Here is an 18,823-nt window from a genome sequence, read left to right on the forward strand (position 1 = left end):
ATAGATAGATAGATAGATAGATAGATAGATAGATAGATAGATAGATAGATAGACAGACAGACAGACAGACAGACAGACAGACAGACAGATTTGTAGTATTGTTGCACAATTTTGTATTTCCTTTAGATTGGTTTCTTAGTGGGCAGCACGGCGGCGCAGTGGTTATCGCGTGTGCGGCACAGTTCTGAGGTCATGAGATCGAACCCCCTGTGTGCATGTTCTCCCTGTGCTTGTGTGGGTTTCCTCCGGACACTCTGGTTTCCTCCCACATTCTAAAAACATGCATTTCTGGTTAATTGGCCGGTCCAAATTGTCCCGAGGTATGAATGAGCGAGCGAATTGTCTGTCCCTAGGTGCCCTGCAACTGGCTGGCAACCGGTTCAGGGTGTCCCCTGCCCACTGCCCGAAGATAGCTGGGATGGGCTCCAGCGCTCCCGCGACCCTAAAGAGGATAAGCGATACAGATAATGGATAATGGATGGTTTCTTGGTGTCAATGCATCAACAGCGTCCATAGGAGGACACATAATTAACTACTCATAATTTATTGTTTTACATCGAAAACATAGGATTATGTAATCTGAAATTAAACCTCGATTTAAACCAGTTACATTCCCAAATATTATGTCTGTATTAATGTTCCCTCCTCATAGTATTTGCTTTTTTATCGGTTGCACCAGGTAGGAAAAATCATATGAACCACTGATAAAAAACACAGCTTTTTCAAAAATTATTTTACCAAAATAAGAAATATATCTCTTCTCTATTGCAAATTCATAGACAAATTCACAAAGTTGCTCACACATTGAACTTTAAAAGCAAAACAAACCAAAAAACATTTCATTTTTGTATCATTTTATTGACAAACAAGAATCCAGAGCCATGCATTGTCAACTCCTCATCACCGCGAATGACATTTAAAGCTTACAACAGTTTTTCTTTTATTGCTTCTTATCGTTAGCATATCAATATGATAGCGACGCCCTGAAACGCTATGTTATGTACACACTCAAACTCACACACGCTTCCCAGAAGCTGCGCATCATCACATGTCTTAGACATGAGAGCAATGAAATGTGGAACCTTTTTCTTTCATTTCGGGGCCCACACAAGGCCCGTGACGATCTGATGCCAACGCCAAAGGGTACGTTAAAATGCAGGCGATAATCCGAATGGAGACAGAACCATGACACTTTTTCATTATGTATGTCTTCACGCATGATAATCCCATCAAGGTTTAAGTCCGATTGCAAATTTTCGGAATGCAATGGTTCGCTTAGTCCTTTTGTATTCCAACAACTCTTGCATGTACGGACACTCCCCTACTTACGACCATTCGACTTACGAAAACCGGTAGATTCGAACGTTTTTTGGGGATGTCGAAAAATATTCGGACATTGCTGTAAGTTCGATTTTGTTTTGTGTGCATCATTTTCCGAGTACAGGACATTACTGTAGTGCTTCTTTCCGCCACTACTGGCGTGTGGCGCTGTGAGAGGTCACCCAACATCCACCCCGAAGAAGAAATCCGCTCACACTTTCTAATTCGTGTAAACAATCTATACTGAATCTCCAGCGCGCTAAGAATGTTGACATTTTTATTTTTTTATATATCTGATGCATCCATTTAATATGGTTGTGTAAAGTGTAAAGAGGAGGCAAGTCGTTTCATTTGAAATGAAAATGGTATAAGAAAGTTTGATGCGGTTGAAAAAATGGTTGGATCGCTTTTTTTTCATCCACTCTCTACCACGAAGGAGGACCTCTTGAAGCCCATCTTCCAAAAGTAAGTTAAACTTAATTTTATTCATCTTTATAGAGCATATTATTTTGTTAAATGTTTTTTTTTTTCAGTACAAGACAATACATGTTACTTATACAAGCCTTGAACATTGTTATATACACCATAAACATAGAAAATATAGCACTGAAGCAACTTACGAACAAATTCAACGAACTTATCTCTTTCGTAAATAGGGCAGCATCCGTATTCACATTTGAATAAACCGATCGTTTGTGCAACCGCGCAGTTTCTCTAATCTATGGCTCAGGTTCAGAGACAAGCTTCTTCCCCATGGCCATTCCTAGGGCCGTCCCGAGCCTTCATGGGGCCCTAAGCGAAATTAGATTCGGGGCCCCTTATTACTTGATCACTTGCATATCTACTATAACTCATTCCATGTTCTAATCCAGGGGTGGGCAACTATTTGGATTCGAGGGCCGCATTCGGTCCAAAATTTTGGGGCAATGGGCCGATCTTGGAAAAAGAACCGCTTTTGAATTTGGGAATAAATATACATGCAGACATTTACATTATATAGTTCATTTGAACTAGATTGTCCCATCAGATTTGTTTGGAAACTTTCAAAATAAAAGTATTTGGTATTTAGTTTTCAAGCGTTACAGTAGTCAGATTTTTGTTGAAGTTTAGTAGTTTTTTTGTCCTATTACTGTAGTTTTATTTTTGTACTATTTCTGCAGTAGTTTTCTTGGTAGTTTTTCCATTGTAGTAAATTCTTAGTATTTCTGTAGTATTTTTGTTGTACTACGATAGTAGATTTTTTGGTTGTATGTCTGTAGTATTTTTGTAGTATTACAGTACTTTAATGATTTCAGTGTGTTGTAAGAATATTCTATCATTATTTTTTGATATTTTTGTACTAATTCTGTTGTATTTTGCAGTATTTCTATTTTCAAATTTTTGATGTACATCTGTGGTATTTCTGTAGTAAAGTATTACTTCATTTTTATTTTTGTAGTATTTTTGTCGTATTTCCATTGTAGAATGTTTGTAGTATCGCTCTGGTTGTATTTTTGCAGTATTTCTGTTGTAATACTTCTGTAATAGTTTTTCTGTGTAATATTTTCCTGGTCGTGTTTTGTATTATGGTATAATGAAGTGGTATTTTTGAAGTATCTCTGTAGAAGTATTTTTTATGTATTTCCAAAGCAGTATTTTAGTAATATTTTTATTAAGTATTCTCATTGTTTTTGTCATATTTCTTCAGTATTTTTGTAATATTACTGTAGTTGTGTTTTTGTTGTAATTCTGGGGTCATATTTCTGTAGTAAATTGTATGATAGTATTTGTGTAGTATTTCTACATTATTTTTTCTTTTCAGGATGAAAGCAAAATAATGTAAGAGGTCCCTGTTTTTAAGCACTATATTTGATATTTAGTTTTGTAATGTTTTTGTAGTATTTCTCTAGAACTTTTTGTTGTTGTTGTAAATGTAGACACATGAAAGTGACAGTGGGAAAAAAGTTGGCTCCATAAAAGTTAACCGCTATTTGGGGCCCCCTAGTGGTCGTGGTGCTCTAAACAGCTGCTTAGTTCGCTTATGCTCTGGCCATCACCATCCTTAATGAGAGCACAAAACTGTGAAAACATATCTTGCGATTTATTTTGGGTTATTTCTTTTTTATTTTGTTGCTCTTAAATGTTATTGCTCCAAACTGATAAAATATCTTATTTTGAGGGTTTTTTTGCTGCTAACTATTATCGCACTTCTAATCATAATAATAATAATAATAATAATTTCCTTTGCATTATTGTTACGATCTTGTTGCAATGCAATGTTTCACAATTTTGATATCAATGACAATAAAAACAATTAAATTAAATCTGGAATACTCCAATGCACTGTGGGACTTGTAGTACAGAGATGAGTTAAACAGTTCACGCACACTCTTGTTTACTCAATAAGAAAAGCCGCATGTGTATTTCTTTCAGAGATTTTCATTACATATTCTGCGCTCTGTGGTGAACATGCTGTGATCTATGTATAGTGAATGACAGTTGTATTCGTCCATATATAGTGTAAGTCTAAGTTTTGGCTCGCAAGGATCACGGCAATATAGCTCACTATTTTAAGTTCAGAGGAAAGAGGCACGGTTATAGTGATGCACTGCAAAAGTTGGTGGAAAGCCCTCTGAAAGAAAATCAGACAGGCTGGTCGGAGATGAAAGAAGGCTTCATTGCCTAAGCTCAAGTGGGTTGAAAGGAGATTTCATTTCAGGTTAAAATGGCGCCAGAGCCTACGGATGATCAAGACATTTGTTTCAGATTTCAAGGTGGTTTTCCTCAGTGCTTGACATGATTGAAATACCGTATTTTCCGCACTATAAGGCGCACCTAAAAGTCTTCATTTTTTTCAAAAGCTGACCATGCGCCTTATAATACAGTGCGTTTTGTATATGGCTCAATATTAAATCGCAAGGTCTCGCAACTTACGCAACAGCCGCCGACTCGATTTCCCCCCGAACGTGGAGTAGTCTGCGGTGTATGCTGGGATTTATAAACCGGCGTTTCAGATTCAGATTCAGATCTACTTTATTGTCATTCTAGTACATGTGTATACAGAACGAAATGTCGATACATCTGACCCGCACAGTTTCCTTTCATTGGCTAACCAATGTGTCAATCATCATTTGAATCGATCGCTATTGGCTAAAGTTATTCGGAGCCTCGGATAGGCTAGAGGGCTGAAACAAACCCTGCAATTGGCCGAAAAAGATGTGTCAATCATCAGTTAAATCGATCGCTATTGGCTGAAGTTATTCGGAGGCTCGGATTGGCTAGAGGGCCAAAACAAACCCTGCAATTGGCCGAAAAAGATGACTGAATAGCAAGCTTGCTAAACTACGCCATAAAGAAACATGTTTCATTAGTCTGTATTTGTAAATATTTTACTCTCCTGGATTTACTACACTCACGTTTGTAAGAAGACCATGATTGCGTATCATTATTGAACTTGAGAACTTCGGTGAGCTATGCGGCTTTATATTTTCCCGGTATCCTGTTTTAGAACGATCTTGATGTTGCTGTGATGAGTTGAGTGAATTCAACTCAATTCCCAAGTGTTTATTGTCATATGCACAGTAAAGTTGCGAGCGAAAAAGAAAATAGAAACTAAGGAATGGTTGGCATTTCTTGAATCCCAAGACTTCAACCTTCTGAATGATATTTGAAATGACGCATTTAAGTGACATCGTACGGACACCGCATCCGCACGTGTCTACGACACGTATTTGCTTCTTTGCAAGCTTTGGGAATGTTAAGGGGAAAATAAATTGGACTGAATCATCTGACTGTTTTGTCCACGTTCCCATTGTAGCGCCTTATAATCCGGTGCACCTTATCTATGGAAGATATAGGACCAAAAACTATTTTTTGGGGGTGCGCCCTATAACCCGGTGCGCCCTATAGTGCGGAAAATACGGTAATGTATTATTGACTGCCAAAATTTTTAATGCGGACACGTCTCTTTACATAATTACATCACTCCTGATGCCCAACCCATTCCCCAACCCCACCCGTTTTAGTTTGATTGTGAGGGTTGACTCCAGGCATGCCAATGATTGATTTGGAGTGCTCCAGATTTCAAATATTCCGTTTCCAATCGGATTCTTGCCTGCATGTGAACATAGTCAATGATGAGTTCAACGCAAGCAGCCCACAAATTAAAAATAAAACTGCCAATATTGCTCGTTTCTGAGTGCTACAGTACATGTTCTTGTACCATGAAGATCAGCGCAGAGGTCTTACTGGCCAAATTCCTCTCGGCTGAGGAACGAAGCTTGGATCCTCCTGGCCTGGTTAACGCAGAGGTAACCATAAGCCTTGTTGTACCATTCCGGAGACCGCCCCCTGCAGGCCACACGTAAAAACGACAAGCAAGTATCAGCATTCGATTGGAGAACAGCGTTGTTTCTCGTACCTGAGGTCCACTCTGGAGATGTGTGTCAGTCTGGTTCTAGTTGGCATGCCAAAGGGCTCAAGAAGGTAGTGGGACTCCAGGACCACAGCTCGTACCGCCGCCGCAGTGGAGGGAGCTTCGTCGTGATCTACTGACACGCTCACCAACGCACTCCAGCCCTTTTCGGGGTCCGAACGCCAGGACCTAAAGCGAGGCATCATAATGAGGCTTGGAGAGCATTGGACTAGAGATCAGAACCTCCTGGGTTTATTGAAGTTCCATTAAATCAGGGTTCTTTTAGCCTAGATGGTAAGGCGCCCGCTTTGAGACTGGGAGGTCGGTGGTTCGCGCCCCGGCCGAGTCATTCCTAAGACTTAAAAAGTGGTCGGCGGCGCCCTCTGTTGGCTGCGGCTGCATCGGCTCGCTACAACGGGTCAGGTGCAATCGACATTTCGTTCTGTGTACATTGTTACACAGAATGACAATACAAGGAAATTATTATTATTATTATTATTTTAATTAATCCTTTTTATATCACTCTAATTTGTTTAACTTTTTCATGCTGAAACATTTTGGATTCCCCTACTGGTAGGGTGTGGTTTAACAGCTGAAATCCTGAGGCCATCTGCTTCCATCCCTATCAGTGTGAATAACCCTCCCTCAGGTCCCTTTCCTCACATGGTTAGTCTGTGCCTTATCATAATCACATCTGATTTATTTTACATGTACATGTATCACATGTTTCAGGTTGTAATGTAGGGAGAAAGGAGGCGGTTTTATTATCTTATTATACACTGCATGTTTTTATACAGCACTTTGAAACCCTAATATGAGGTGGACACCTTAGATCAAAACCCTACTTCATAGTAATTTCACATAATAAGGTTTCAAAATGAGGGTTTGGGCTTCAATCTATAGTTTTAATGCATTTTCAAGGTTTTGAATTAAGCTTTTAGCTAGATGTTTGGTCCCAAGCTAGAATTTTAAAGTGTATCTAGGGTTTTCAGCTAGTTTTTCGTAATAGGGTTTCAGCCTCATACTAGGGTTTTAAAGGATATCAACAGTTTAAAGCTAGGGTTTCAAATTTGGGTTTCGGCCTTAAACTTGGGTTTAAATTTTTTTATAGGGTTTTCAGCAAGGGTCTCAAAGTATATTTACAGCCTCATACCAGGGTTTTCAGCAAGAATTTAAGTAAGGTTTGGATCTCAAGTTAGGGTTTTAATGCCATACAGTACTATGGTTTCCAGCTAGAGTTTCTGCCACACACTCGGGTTTTAAAGTGTTTCCAATGTTTCCAGCTTGGGGTTCAAAGTAGAGTTTCAACCTCTAACTAGGGTTTAAAAGCCTTTTAGGATTACCAGCTTTAAAAGTAGGGGTTCAGGCTCAAACTAGGGTTTTAAAGCATTTCTATGGTTTCCAGCTAACGCTTCGAAGTAGGGGTCCCAACTAGAAATGAAAATTGTTTCTAGGATTTCCAGCTACGGTTTGAAGTACAGTTCCCGCCTCAAACTAGCAATTTGAAGCTTATCTAGGGTTTCTACCCAGGGTTTAAATGGAGGGGCTTAGCCTCCAACTTGGGTTTTGAAACATTCTTAAGGTTTCGAAGTAGGGTTTCAAGTACCTGAGTACCACAAAGTCTGTGCGGGGCTGCGGTGCCATATTGTGACAGGAGTACTGGTACACCTCTGTTTGCTGGCTCAGCGTTTCCACAACTTTTTCCTGCTGTAGCTCCATCTGCCAGAGGGGGCGCTCTCGCAGAAGCCGGTGAAGAACCTCTGTGGGCGTGGCCTCCACCTCCATGCTGACGCGCCAACGTCTGAGAGGGTTGCCATCACCCACCTGAAATCACAAGAACACAAATTTGATGATCTTTGCTCTATAGGTTTCTTCACAATAAATCAAAAGTGTTAACCTTTTTGGAGGCCAGATCCACGTCTTCTCCTGCTGGTCTGATCATCCACGCTTTGCTCTTGTCTCTGGTCTCCTTGAGAAGTTGATGGATCATCTTCTCCATGTGCATGTGATAGGATCCTTCGTCCATCTCCTTGTCCACGTCCACTTCATCATCGTCCATGTCCACCTGGCGTACCTTACCCAGCTCATCCAGAGGAGGCACCGCAAGCTCAGCTTCCATGTAGGAGTTACGGGACTGGGACACCATCTCCCCTGGGATCTGCAGTAGGAAAATCATGGGGGTTACTGCAGACCTGGTTTTTGATTGACTATAAACCTGCGCTTTTACAAAAAAGTATAGTTTTGGATTTTGAGGATATTTCTTTGCAAGGTCCAATGATTGCCCATTTTCAACTGTTAAAACCAGTTCTTCAGTTTTGTTTGCAGTCACTGTACGATGCTTTGTAGGCTCTCTGTAAGGCTGACAGTGGTTTACTGTAGACAAGTTGGCAGGCTGAAATAGCTTAATTGGGAGAGTGTCCGACTGACTATCTAAAGCTCCCTGTTTCAAAACCGAGTTTCAGCAGTCAACTCACAGTTTTTTTGTTATCATTCTAATCCTTTTCTGTAGGTCCTCAGATTGAGTGAGACTGATCCACTGTTATTTCAAAGGGAGTCTGAAATAGTTCAGTTGGGATAGCATTAGACTGATTATATAAAAGTCCCGTCTGTCATTAGTTGCTATTTGTTGCTTTCATTTTCCCCAATTTTTGTAGGCCCTCTGATTGAGAGAGACTGGTGCACTGCACATTTAAAGTGAGGCTGAAAGAGCTCTGTTGGGATAGCAATAGAATGAAACCTAAAGGTCCCTGGTTCAATCCCTGGTTTCTACAGTTGACTCACAGTTTTCTGTTGCCGTCATTCTCCTCCATTTCTGTAGGCCCTCTGATTGAGTGAGGGTGGTTCACTATTCTATTACAGTGAGGCAGAAATAGCCCAGCAGATAGAGCGCTGGAATAAAAATCTGAAGGTCCCTTGTTCAATCTGAGTATCAGTTGACTCACAGTCTTAACCTGACATGCATATTTCTGGAATGGAGGAGTAAACCGTAGTGCCCAGATAAAACCCACGCAGGCACAGGGAGAACATGCAAACTATGCACAAGGAGGCTGCAGTAGCAGGAATTTAAACCTGGACCTCAGCACTGCCGGTCTGCGTGCTAACCACCCAGCTGCCTTGCAAGAATTAGACAAATAGAAATGTAGACCAGACCTGAAAAAGGCGCTGGCACTCGGTAATCATGTGAGCCAGGCCTTGAGTCGCTGCCATGTTCTCATTCAGGTCCTTTTGATCTGGTCTCCCGCTGGCATACTTCTTCTGGATTGCTCTTCAAGTGAGAATGTCAATCAGTTATATTTCATTGCTCTATGAATGTTTTGGAGTAATAGGTCCATACACTAGCATACCTTGGTGAAAGGGTCTCGGTCTTGGTCAGGCTGAGGTGAAATAGGGACGGGGCCAGGCAGACGGCAAGGTTGGCGGCCGTCATCTGGTTTTCTTCTACCTGCCCTGCTACATCACGAAGGAAATATAGCAGGGTCTGCAGCGCCTGCCGGTTCTCATCTGCCATCAACAGAATGGCCGCCCGCACTGCCTGTAGCTGCTGCTCCTTGGGCACATCTGACGAGAGCAATTCAAGAAGTCATTATTTGATGTTACCAATTACTAGTGATTGTTTTTGTAGTAAAAATAATGGTCTCACGATTTAAACAGCAAGCAAAAGCACAATTGCATCTCAGAATACAGCCTGCTACCTACACTGGTAGATCTGCAGAAATGTTTCCCCCAACTTGTTGCTCAGCAATGGTTCAGGAAGGTCCCGGAAAAACTGCTTCAACATGTCGGCTATGTCGTAAGCTGACTGTTCCTCATAGTCTACGGCATCGGGAGAGGCGTCGCACTGGTGACGCAGCGCTTGGATGCGGGACTTCACGCCAGACTTACGGAAGAGGCCCACCTGTAGGGTGGGTTTATCGGTTTGATCTCATCTTTTGTGTGATATTTTCATTTTCCAAGAGTACCTGGTCCAGACAGTGTCGTGTGAGGTGGGCGAGAGCCTGCTGAAGGCAAAGGGGCAGCGGGAAGCCACAATGTCTCACATGCACAATGAGCGGAACCCCAAACACACTCTTGACTTTGGAATCTGGGGACTTGATGCGCTTCATGAATTTCGGTACCGACCTGCAAGAAAACGAGCCAAAGCGGCACATTAACCTCTTGATCGACTTCATACGTCAGCGCCAGGCTCAACACTCTCAGAGAATACATAGATGGTAATGCTTGGCCCTGGGCTGTCACCTAAGTCAAGTTTCAAGAGACAGTTCTCCTTGAGTAATCAAGATGTACAGTATTACCTTTCAACAGAGAGTAAGACAACAAGATGGGGTTGCTGAGGATTTGAGATGTTCCTATTTGACACTGGAATTTTGGGTGAGAAAGGTCCGCTTCGATGTTAGCTAAACTACCCATGAAAATCAGTACATGATTCAGCTGTTACTAACAAAAATATACATCAGCACCATGGACAAGCTTAACCATTTAAATGTGGCGGACTAAGACTGTCTTTCGCTAGCTAAAATTCCCCGACATGCGGGTCTTAATTTTTCTTCATAGGAAAAGTTGTGACCAGACCCAAAGTATATGTTCTTGTACCCACCAGGTCCAGTTGTGCTTATTCGACATGGAGTACTTTTCCATAATGGCTGTGAGGCGTAACAAGGAGAACTTGTGCAGCAGGCTGAGCTGAGCGGCTGATTGGCTGCAGATGCGCAGTGACGATGACGGCTGGTTGAGACAGTCCGATGTCCTGAAACTGGGCCAGCGCACCCTGAAATAATGACTTTCTTCAGGCTTTTGGTTAGCTAATATGGTTTTACAGTGAGGGGTTTAGTTACTTTACAGCCGTACAATGTGTTAGGTTAACTGATTGTGTCGATCAATGGTCAAGAGTATCAGAAACTTTTTGGAGACACAATCTTGGCTAACGGTTGATTAGCTTGGAATCTTTTGCTCAAAGTGCTAAGTACTGGCGCGGCTAATGTAACTGTCTTGGGCTAGGATGTAGGGGAAAAATATTTTCTTACCGCGGTCTTGTCAAGGAGGCCCCAACGCCAGAATCCCGTCTGTCCCGACAAGTCCCAGTGGAGTCGGTATCGTTCATAGAGACAGGCGTGGTCCTGTCCTCTCCATCTTCCCCGTCCTCGCTGTCGGCCAGCACACCGCGGCTCCAATGGTCTACGATCTGCTGCAGGCCGCTGACATGCTGGACAATGTCATCCAAGTGTGGGAACAGGTTGTCCTCTTTCTCCAGGTCAAGGATGTCCCCGGTGCTGGCGTATAAGTGGGAACCGGGGACGTTGTCGTACACGCTCAACCTGCTGCCCCTTGGAGCTTTTGGGCAGGGCTTGGACAGCGGAGACCCGGACATATTGCTGTTCAGGTTTTTGCTTTTAGAAGGTCGTAAGTCTGTGAGGTCGATCGAGTTTCTCCCAGGTGCTAGGCTCTCGATGGACAAAGCTTTGGGAAAAGTGCCCGGTTTGTGGTCTTTAGGGACGTGGATTAGAAGGTTTTCGTACGAACGAAACTGGGTTTTCTGTCCGTCGGGCCTCTTGCCAGGCAAGGAAAGCGTCAAGTCCTCCAAGTATTTGCTACTTCGTTTGCTGGCCGTCCGTGCTGACTGTGTAGTAGGGTCTCGGATGGGGCTCACGTTCATCCTGGAGAGGTCGCTGGAGTCATCACCGAAATCGCCGCCTGGCTCAGACAATTTTTCATCACCGTTTCTGGACAAGCTTTGCTCTAACTGGCTAATTGGGGTACACTGAAGAACCTGCAGGGCCAGAGGTTCCTCTCCCTGCAGCACAGGTCCACTAATGATCATCGGGGGTCTCCGCTTGGAACTTTTGCGCATTGTCGACGGACCCCAGGTGCGCATCTGTTCCATCCGCCGCAGGAAATCCTTAGCTTTGCTGCGCCCTGCCGGTCCGTGGCGTCCTCCCTTCATGGGCAAAGAGTTGTAGTGCGAAAGATCACGCGGTTGAGATGAGGTTGACAGGGACGCCACTGACATAGCATCCGCCGCAATGGACGCAGAGTCCTCGCTGTGCAGCGAGTTGATCTCGGCCAGTTCATGCTCACTCAGCTCACTCAGGGCGCTCTCGCTGCTTGCCGCGCTCCGCGGTACAACCCTCCCACCCTGAGAGCCGCCGTCCAACAAGAAGTCCTCCATGCGCGACCAGCGGCGGCTGCTCCACTCATACGTCCAACGTTTGCTGATGGCCATGTTGTCATCTTCATCTGAGTCCTCACCCTGCAATACAGTCAAGTTCAACTCACATTTTAAGAATACGTCAAAACCCCGACCCACAGTACCAGAAAAACTTTAGTGTGGGATCTGAACTCACAGTACATTTAGACTTTAGAAGGACTGGGGAATTTATTGGAGTTGGGTTTGAGGAATAGGAACATTATGTTTCAGGGTCCAAACTGACACAGAGTGGTCTTACTTTCTTTGTAGGCTGGCTGATGTCCAGTTTCATGGAAGCGGACTTGTTGAGTGTGTTGAGGCGCCTGCCATACAGACACACACTAATGGTAAAGGACACAAATCTGAGGAGTCTGGGGAGAAATTGGAAAGCAGGCAAGGACTTTACCGGGACAGAGGCTCCACCAGGTCTTGACCCAAAAAGTCATGGTCCCTTTTTACCGCTGAAATATTGATGGGAAACTGGGAGTCTAAAGAGAGAGAAAGACATCTTAAATGTATTACCAAATATTTTTCTCAATTAGGCACAGAACCTGTGACGTCAATGAAGGAACACAACACTCAAAATGTCGAATTCCATTAACACAACATGTGAGGCCAGCTCTGATACAAGCAGCGGTTGTAATGAACAGTGAGTGCATACCGCTCATGGAGGTATGCAATTGTGTTTTTGTTTGTGTTTTGCTGTTGGTATAATTTGCTAGCTCCCTCTTAGCGCCAGGGCTGCCGAGGGCTTTCCTGTTTTGTTTCCTCACTGATAGCATTTTTTTTGGCTGCTCACCATGTGTTGTCTACGCAGCTAGCCTGGCGTTAGCGCTAGTTTTGCTCTGTCCCTTGGTTGGTATTCCTGACCGGCTTTTCATTGTTGGTTTCTGGTTATCCTGTGCTTTTTGATTGGCTAGCCTGGCGTTAGCGACGAGGGTGCTGCTGCCTTTCGTGGATCGGTCTTGGTTAGCCCCACGTTGGTGGCTCTGTTTTTGTTTGCTAGTTCGCCCTTTGTTGTAAAATACAAAACATAAAAAGACAGAGTAGAAAAGAAAGAAAGAAAGAAAGAAAGAAAGAAAGAAAGAAAGAAAGAAAGAAAGAAAGAAAGAAAGAAAGAAAGAAAGAAAGAAAGAAAGAAAGAAAGAAAGAAAGAAAGAAAGAAAGAAAGAAAGAAAGAAAGAAAGAAAGAAAGAAAGAAAGAAAGAAAGAAAGAAAACTACCAAAACTGTGCTCGAAACACTGGTCACCTTTGTGACTCATTAACGCTTAAAACAATATGGTGACTGGCTAGCTAGGGTGCTGGTGTTCCTCTGATGACCTCACAGGATAACAAAGACAAGACATGCTCTTTTCTAAATGTATTATCTCGGAAAATAATTGGAATAAACCGATGAAATTTAAATAGATTGTAGGCGAAAACCATGTACTTTTTCCTCAAATGTTGCATGATTAAGAATTTGGGATTACCTTTAAGTGAAAAGTAACCCTCGCATAAACAGCTATGGTAGTTACCTTTAGGCTGCCTATGGGGTTTTGCATATAAGGTTAGCATTAAGCTACTAGATATTAGTTGATGGTATACAATTTTCCCTCTAAGCTGCGTGTGTGCGCAATTGCGCACTGCCCACAGCTTTTCCGCGCACAAGAAAATCTAGCCAGCGCACAAAAATCAGGGCTCGAAATTGCTAATTAAGAAGCGAATTAAGTCAAAGTTACAGTGCATGAAGGTAAAAATACAAGGGTTTTCCTGACGTTGAGTTCTAAATGCGGCATTTGGAAGTCAAGGTCGAAGTAGAACAAAGTTGAGTAAAGTCAGTAGAGTTTTTCGAGAACCGGCTTCTTCAGCTCGGCTCACTAAAAAGGAACCGGCTCTTTCGAGTCCCAAGCGGCTCTTCACGTTGTTTTTGCTTCTTTAATCCCTACACGACCAAATATTATCTAAAATGATGCACAAAATGACTCAAAGGAAGGGGGGTTGCAATAGAACAAAAAATGAAAAAATACCAAAATAAAAAAGTAGTGAAGAGCTGGGAAAAAAAGAAACAAAAGGAGAGAAAAAAAAGAGCAGGAAAAAAATCAGGAAAAAAAGCCAGAAAAGAAGAAAAAGAAACAAATAAAAAGAAAAAGGAAATAGAGAACAAAAAAGCAAGAAAAAAGTAACAATTGGGAAAAAATAAACACAGGTTTTTTTAAAGGAATTTTAAAAAAATAGAAAAAACAGGGAAAAAGAAGAAAACGTTTGTTGCGTTCAAATCATTTCCAATTATACCAAGTCAATATTGTTGCCAACATTGAACTTCCACTAAAAAAATGTCATTAAACACAGTTGTGTATCGTGCAACCGACTCAATAAGCCCCCAAAAATGTTAATATTATGCGACAAAACATACCAGGAAAAAAAAGAAATGGAAATTTTGAGAAAGAATTGTAAGAACAAATGACGTTTGTAGGCAATAATACATGAGTCAATTCATTCAAAAGTAGAAAATGATTTTGCATTGCCGAAAACTCAGCAAAATGTAACTTGATGTCAAGTTTTGGACATGTTTGATAATGACTCAGTTGCCACACTTGGGATTCCCGTTGCTCACTGTTGTTTCAAGCGTTGCTCACCGACTTTGTGTGAACGCTCAGACCCGTGAGGAAAATCACAGGGAACATTGATCGTATAGGCAAAAAGTGACAAAAAAGCTTCTTCGAGGCTTCCAAATGAACGACGGCATGAATGAAAGTGACAGGAAACGAGTCGAAGAACACTGGTGAGAGTCCCAGTAGCGATTCCGAGGCCTTTCCCACGACCCCGGCATCCGCCCACCGTCTCACCCCTTCCCCACGGACAGGAAGTGGAAACAGCAGACAAGATGGAAGAGAAAGGACCCCCGATTAAAAGCAACAGGAATCCGTGTTACCTTCGTAAAGCTGCGCGTACTGAGGGAATCCGGCAGCTCTCAGCCAATCACATGCCTCCTTGGCCTCCAGCTCTAAGGAAAGGAAGCAGTTTTACACACCGTGCGAACGTACAAATAACAAAAACATAAACAGCATACTTAAAGGGACAATGCGGAATCCATCCATTGAAAAATTGTCAATCCAGCCCACAAACTTCCATTAATTCAATTATTTCCCGTTCTAGAGCAGGGGTGTCAAACTCATTTGAGGTTGGGGGCACATTGTAGAAAAAAAAACCTTCACGGGGGCCGGACAAGTATGTTAATGAAAAAGAAGAAAAGAAAGACAGAGAGGAAAAGACAAAAGACAGAGAGTAAGACAGTAGGAGCAAAAGAAAAGACAAAAGAGAAGATAAAAAACATGAGAGAAAGAGAAAAAGGAGAGATAAAAAGAAAGAAATTTAGAGAGAAGAAAGAAAGAGAAAGAAAGAAAGAGAAATAGAGAGAGAGAGAAAGTGAGTGAGAGAGTGAGGTGGGAGAGAGAAAGAGAAACAGAGGGAAAGGGAAAACAAGAGAGAAAGAGAGAGAAACAAAACAAAAAAGAGACACAAATAAGGGAAGAGAGAGAGAGCAACAATAGGACAGAAGGAGAGCAAGAGACAGAGATAGCATGAGAGAAACAATGAAAAAGAAAGAAAGGGAGAAAGAAAGTCAAAAAAGAAAGAGCAAGAGAGAAATAGAAATCGAGAGATAGGAGGAAAGAAACTGAGAGAGAGAAGGAAAGGACAAAGAATGAGAGCGGTTTAAAGAGAGAGGAAGAAAGGGCAAAATGGAGAAAGAAAGAAAAAAGAGAGAGAGAAAAAGAAGAAAGAGAGAAAGAGAGGAGGGGTAGGGAGAGAAAGAAGGATAGAGGAAATCAAAACAAAAAATATACAAAGAGAAAGAAAGAGAGAGAGAGAAAAAGGGTAGAAAGTGAGAGAGAGGAGAAGGGGTAGAGAGAGAGAAAGAAAGAGAGAGAGAGAGAGAGAGAGAGAGAGAGAGAGAGAGAGAGAGAGAGAGAGAGAGAGAGAGAGAGAGAGAGAAAGAGAAAGAGAGAGAGGGAGAAAGAAAGAGAGAATGACAAAAGAAATCAAAATGTAAAAAAAGACAGAGAAAGAAAAAAAGAAAGAAAGAAAGAAAGAAAAAAGGCAGAAATGGAGAGAGAAAAAGGCAGAAATAGAGAGGAAAAAAAGGCAGAAATAGAGAGAGAAAAAGGCGGGAATAGAGAGAAAGAAAGAGAGAAAAAGAAAGAGAGAAAATGTGAGGGTAAAGGGGAGAAAGAACGAAAATGAGAGAGAAAAAGAGAAACACAAAGAGAGAAATAGTGAGAGAGAAAAAGAAAGCGCGTTAGAAAAAAATACAGTTACAGTCTCTCTATGAGTGGCGCTTGGCTTTTTGGCCACATCAACTGAACATTTTCCACTTCCACTCCTCTCAGCATAGTCTCCGATTCAATCTTTTGGTGAACCTCCACCGGCCCACGAGCCGCACGCTCGACACCCCTGTTTTAGCCCCAAAACGATCCTTCATCCCGGCCCACACACAACAACACAAAATGGCGCACACTCGGTCTGCTATTTCCATCCCGGCGTTCCGAGCGGATGGAACGTGGGAGGAACGTTCCGCCGTGACGCTCTGGGAATTTTCAGGAATGATGCGACGAGTGGGAAGACCGGAAGTTCAGACTTTTTTTTTCTGGCGCCTCGACGTTTTCGCGCTGAGGGCTAACTGGCTAGTTTTTGACAGTTTGTCGTCATGGCGACGAAGCCATTTTAAGCCAGGCGTGTCGAACCCGTTTTAACTCGGGGGCCACATTAAAGAGAGAGAAAAAGAGATTGAAAAATGAAAGAAAGAGGGAGGGAAAAGGAGAGAGGGCGGGACAAAGAAAGAAAAACAGAGAGAGGGAGAGAGCGTGAGAAACAAAAGATAAAAAGTCGTGAGAGGGGGGGAGAGAAAGGGAGAGGTAGAAAGAAATCCAAAGAGAAATAGAAAGACAGAAGGAGAGAAAAGAGAAAACAAAACGCGAAGGTTAGGAAGAGAGGAAGAGAAAGGAGAGAAAAGGAAAAAAAGGAAGTTAGAGCAAATGAAGTTAAAAAGACACAGAGAGAGAGAAAGAGACAATGAGCAACAAAGGAAGAGAAAAAGAGAGACACAGAGAGTGAAAGAGACAGAGAGTGGGAGAAAAGGGGTGGAAAAGAGAGAGAGAGTGAGAGAGAACAAAAAGAGAGAGAGCAAAGAGAGAGAGAGAGAGAGAGAGAGAGAGAGAAAGAGGAGAGCAAAAAGAGAGAGAAAGAGAGAGAGAAAGAAAGAGGAGCGAAAAGGGAGAGAAAGCGGAGAACAAGAAGAGAAAGAAAGCGGAGAGCAAAAAGAGAGAAACAGCGAGCAAAAAGAGAGAGAAAGAGGAGAGCAAAAAGAGAGAGGAAGAGCAGAGAAGAGAGAGAGAGAGAGAGACAGGAGAGCAAAAAGAGAGAGAGAGAGAGAAAGAAAGAGCAGAGAAAAAGGGAGAGAAAGCGGAGAACAAGAAGAGAAAGAAAGCGGAGAGCAAAAAGAGAGAGAAAGCGGAGAGCAAAAAGAGAGAGAAAGCGGGGAGCAAAAAGAGAGAGAAAGCGTAGGGCAAAAAGAGAGAGAAAGCGGAGAGCAAAGAGAGAGAGAAAGAGCAGAGAAAAGAGAGAGAGAGGGAGAAAAAGAAAGAGAATGGGAAAAAGAGAGAGAAAAAGGAGAGCAAAAAGAAAGAGAATGGGAAAAAGAGGGGAGAAGGAAGGAGGAGAGAGAGTTAAAGAGAAAGAAAACAACCAACAGAGGGCGACAAAGAGACGAAGATTGAAATAAGGCGTGTGTAAGAAAGGGAAAGGAGATACAAAATGGGAGAGAGAGAGAGAGAGAGAAAGAGAGAGAGAGAGAGAGAGAGAGAGAGAGAGAGAGAGAGAGAGAGAGACAGAGAGAGAGAGAGAGAGAGAGAGAGAGACAGAGAGAGAGAGAGAGAGAAAAATAAATACAAGTACAGTGTCTTTGTTCGAGGCACCTGGCCTTGGCAACATCAAGTTAACATATTTCAACCTGCAGCTCGTTTTTCTCTTGCGCTTCTCTGAGTGTTGTCTCGATTCACTCCCTTAGCGGGCCTGATTTGGCCCGCAGGCCGCCTGTTTAACACCTATGTTTTAGGCAGATTTGGGTAGAGTAGCCAAGAATTGTATTCAAGTAAAAGTACTGTTACTTCAGAATAATATTACTCGAGTAAAAGTAGTCACCCAAATATTCACTTGAGTAAAAGTAAGAAAGTATTTGGTGAAAAAAGCCACTGTAACAACGTCGTATTTATTTATTTTTTAAACAACCAATCAGATCATCGAATGATAAAAGTCCATCCAATCGACAACAAAATACAATTAATTCGAAAGTAGATTAAAGTAATCAAAGTAAATTCAAGTGCTTTAATAAACAATAAAATAGTATGAATCAAATCAATAAATGAAGCACATGAAGCACCGAGTAGGACATTAAAAGCCCAAAGTTTGATTGGTTAAACATGGTAGAGCCTGGCAGAGTTCTGCATCAAAATAAATGGGCCTTAGCGGAGACAGACAGTTGCCGAATATAGCGGAGTAAAAGTACCGTTTTTTTCTTCACAAATGTACTCAAGTAAAAGTACAATTAGTGATCCAAATACTCTCCTGTTCGCTCTTTCTCTTTTTCTCTTTATCTACTTCTCTCTCTTTCTGGCTCTCTTTCTATGTTCTCTCTTTTTCATTATTTCTCTCTCTTTCTCTCTCTAAATAACTTTCTTTATTTTCTCTCTCTCTCCTTTGTCTCTTTCTTTTTCTCTCTTTCTCCTGTTCTCTCTCTCTCTTTATCTATTTCCCTCTCTTTCTGGCCCTCTTTCTATGTTCTCTTTTTTTCATTCTTTCTCTCTCTTTCCCTTTCTAAATAACTTTGTTTCTCTCTTTTCTCTCTCTCTCCTTTTTCTCTTTCTTTTTCTCTCTTTCTCCTGTTCGCTCTTTC

At 42.2% G+C, this 18,823-nt stretch overlaps 1 protein-coding gene across 2 annotated transcripts in view; it reads right to left on the bottom strand.

The window, feature by feature from the left end:
• Window positions 1–837: 837 nt before the first annotated feature.
• stard13a (StAR related lipid transfer domain containing 13a) overlaps window positions 838–18,823 on the bottom strand; it is a 44,115-nt gene continuing 26,129 nt past the window's right edge. For both annotated transcript variants that reach the window (XM_088320861.1, XM_088320862.1), the window contains exons 2-14: window positions 14,807–14,878; window positions 12,301–12,382; window positions 12,154–12,217; window positions 10,735–11,957; window positions 10,308–10,478; window positions 9,673–9,832; window positions 9,410–9,608; window positions 9,058–9,271; window positions 8,864–8,978; window positions 7,611–7,871; window positions 7,320–7,537; window positions 5,720–5,902; window positions 838–5,649 (exon numbers count right to left, since the gene is read on the bottom strand). In XM_088320861.1, coding sequence (XP_088176987.1) covers window positions 5,544–5,649; window positions 5,720–5,902; window positions 7,320–7,537; window positions 7,611–7,871; window positions 8,864–8,978; window positions 9,058–9,271; window positions 9,410–9,608; window positions 9,673–9,832; window positions 10,308–10,478; window positions 10,735–11,957; window positions 12,154–12,217; window positions 12,301–12,382; window positions 14,807–14,878 — 3,068 coding nt within the window. In that variant the 3' untranslated portion in view covers window positions 838–5,543. The remainder of the gene's footprint in view (window positions 5,650–5,719; window positions 5,903–7,319; window positions 7,538–7,610; window positions 7,872–8,863; window positions 8,979–9,057; window positions 9,272–9,409; window positions 9,609–9,672; window positions 9,833–10,307; window positions 10,479–10,734; window positions 11,958–12,153; window positions 12,218–12,300; window positions 12,383–14,806; window positions 14,879–18,823) is intronic.

This window comes from Urocampus carinirostris, chromosome 17 (genome assembly GCF_059441175.1).
Source record: "Urocampus carinirostris isolate Australia breed hairy pipefish chromosome 17, RoL_Ucar_1.0, whole genome shotgun sequence".
NCBI classification, from domain to species: domain Eukaryota; kingdom Metazoa; phylum Chordata; class Actinopteri; order Syngnathiformes; family Syngnathidae; genus Urocampus; species Urocampus carinirostris.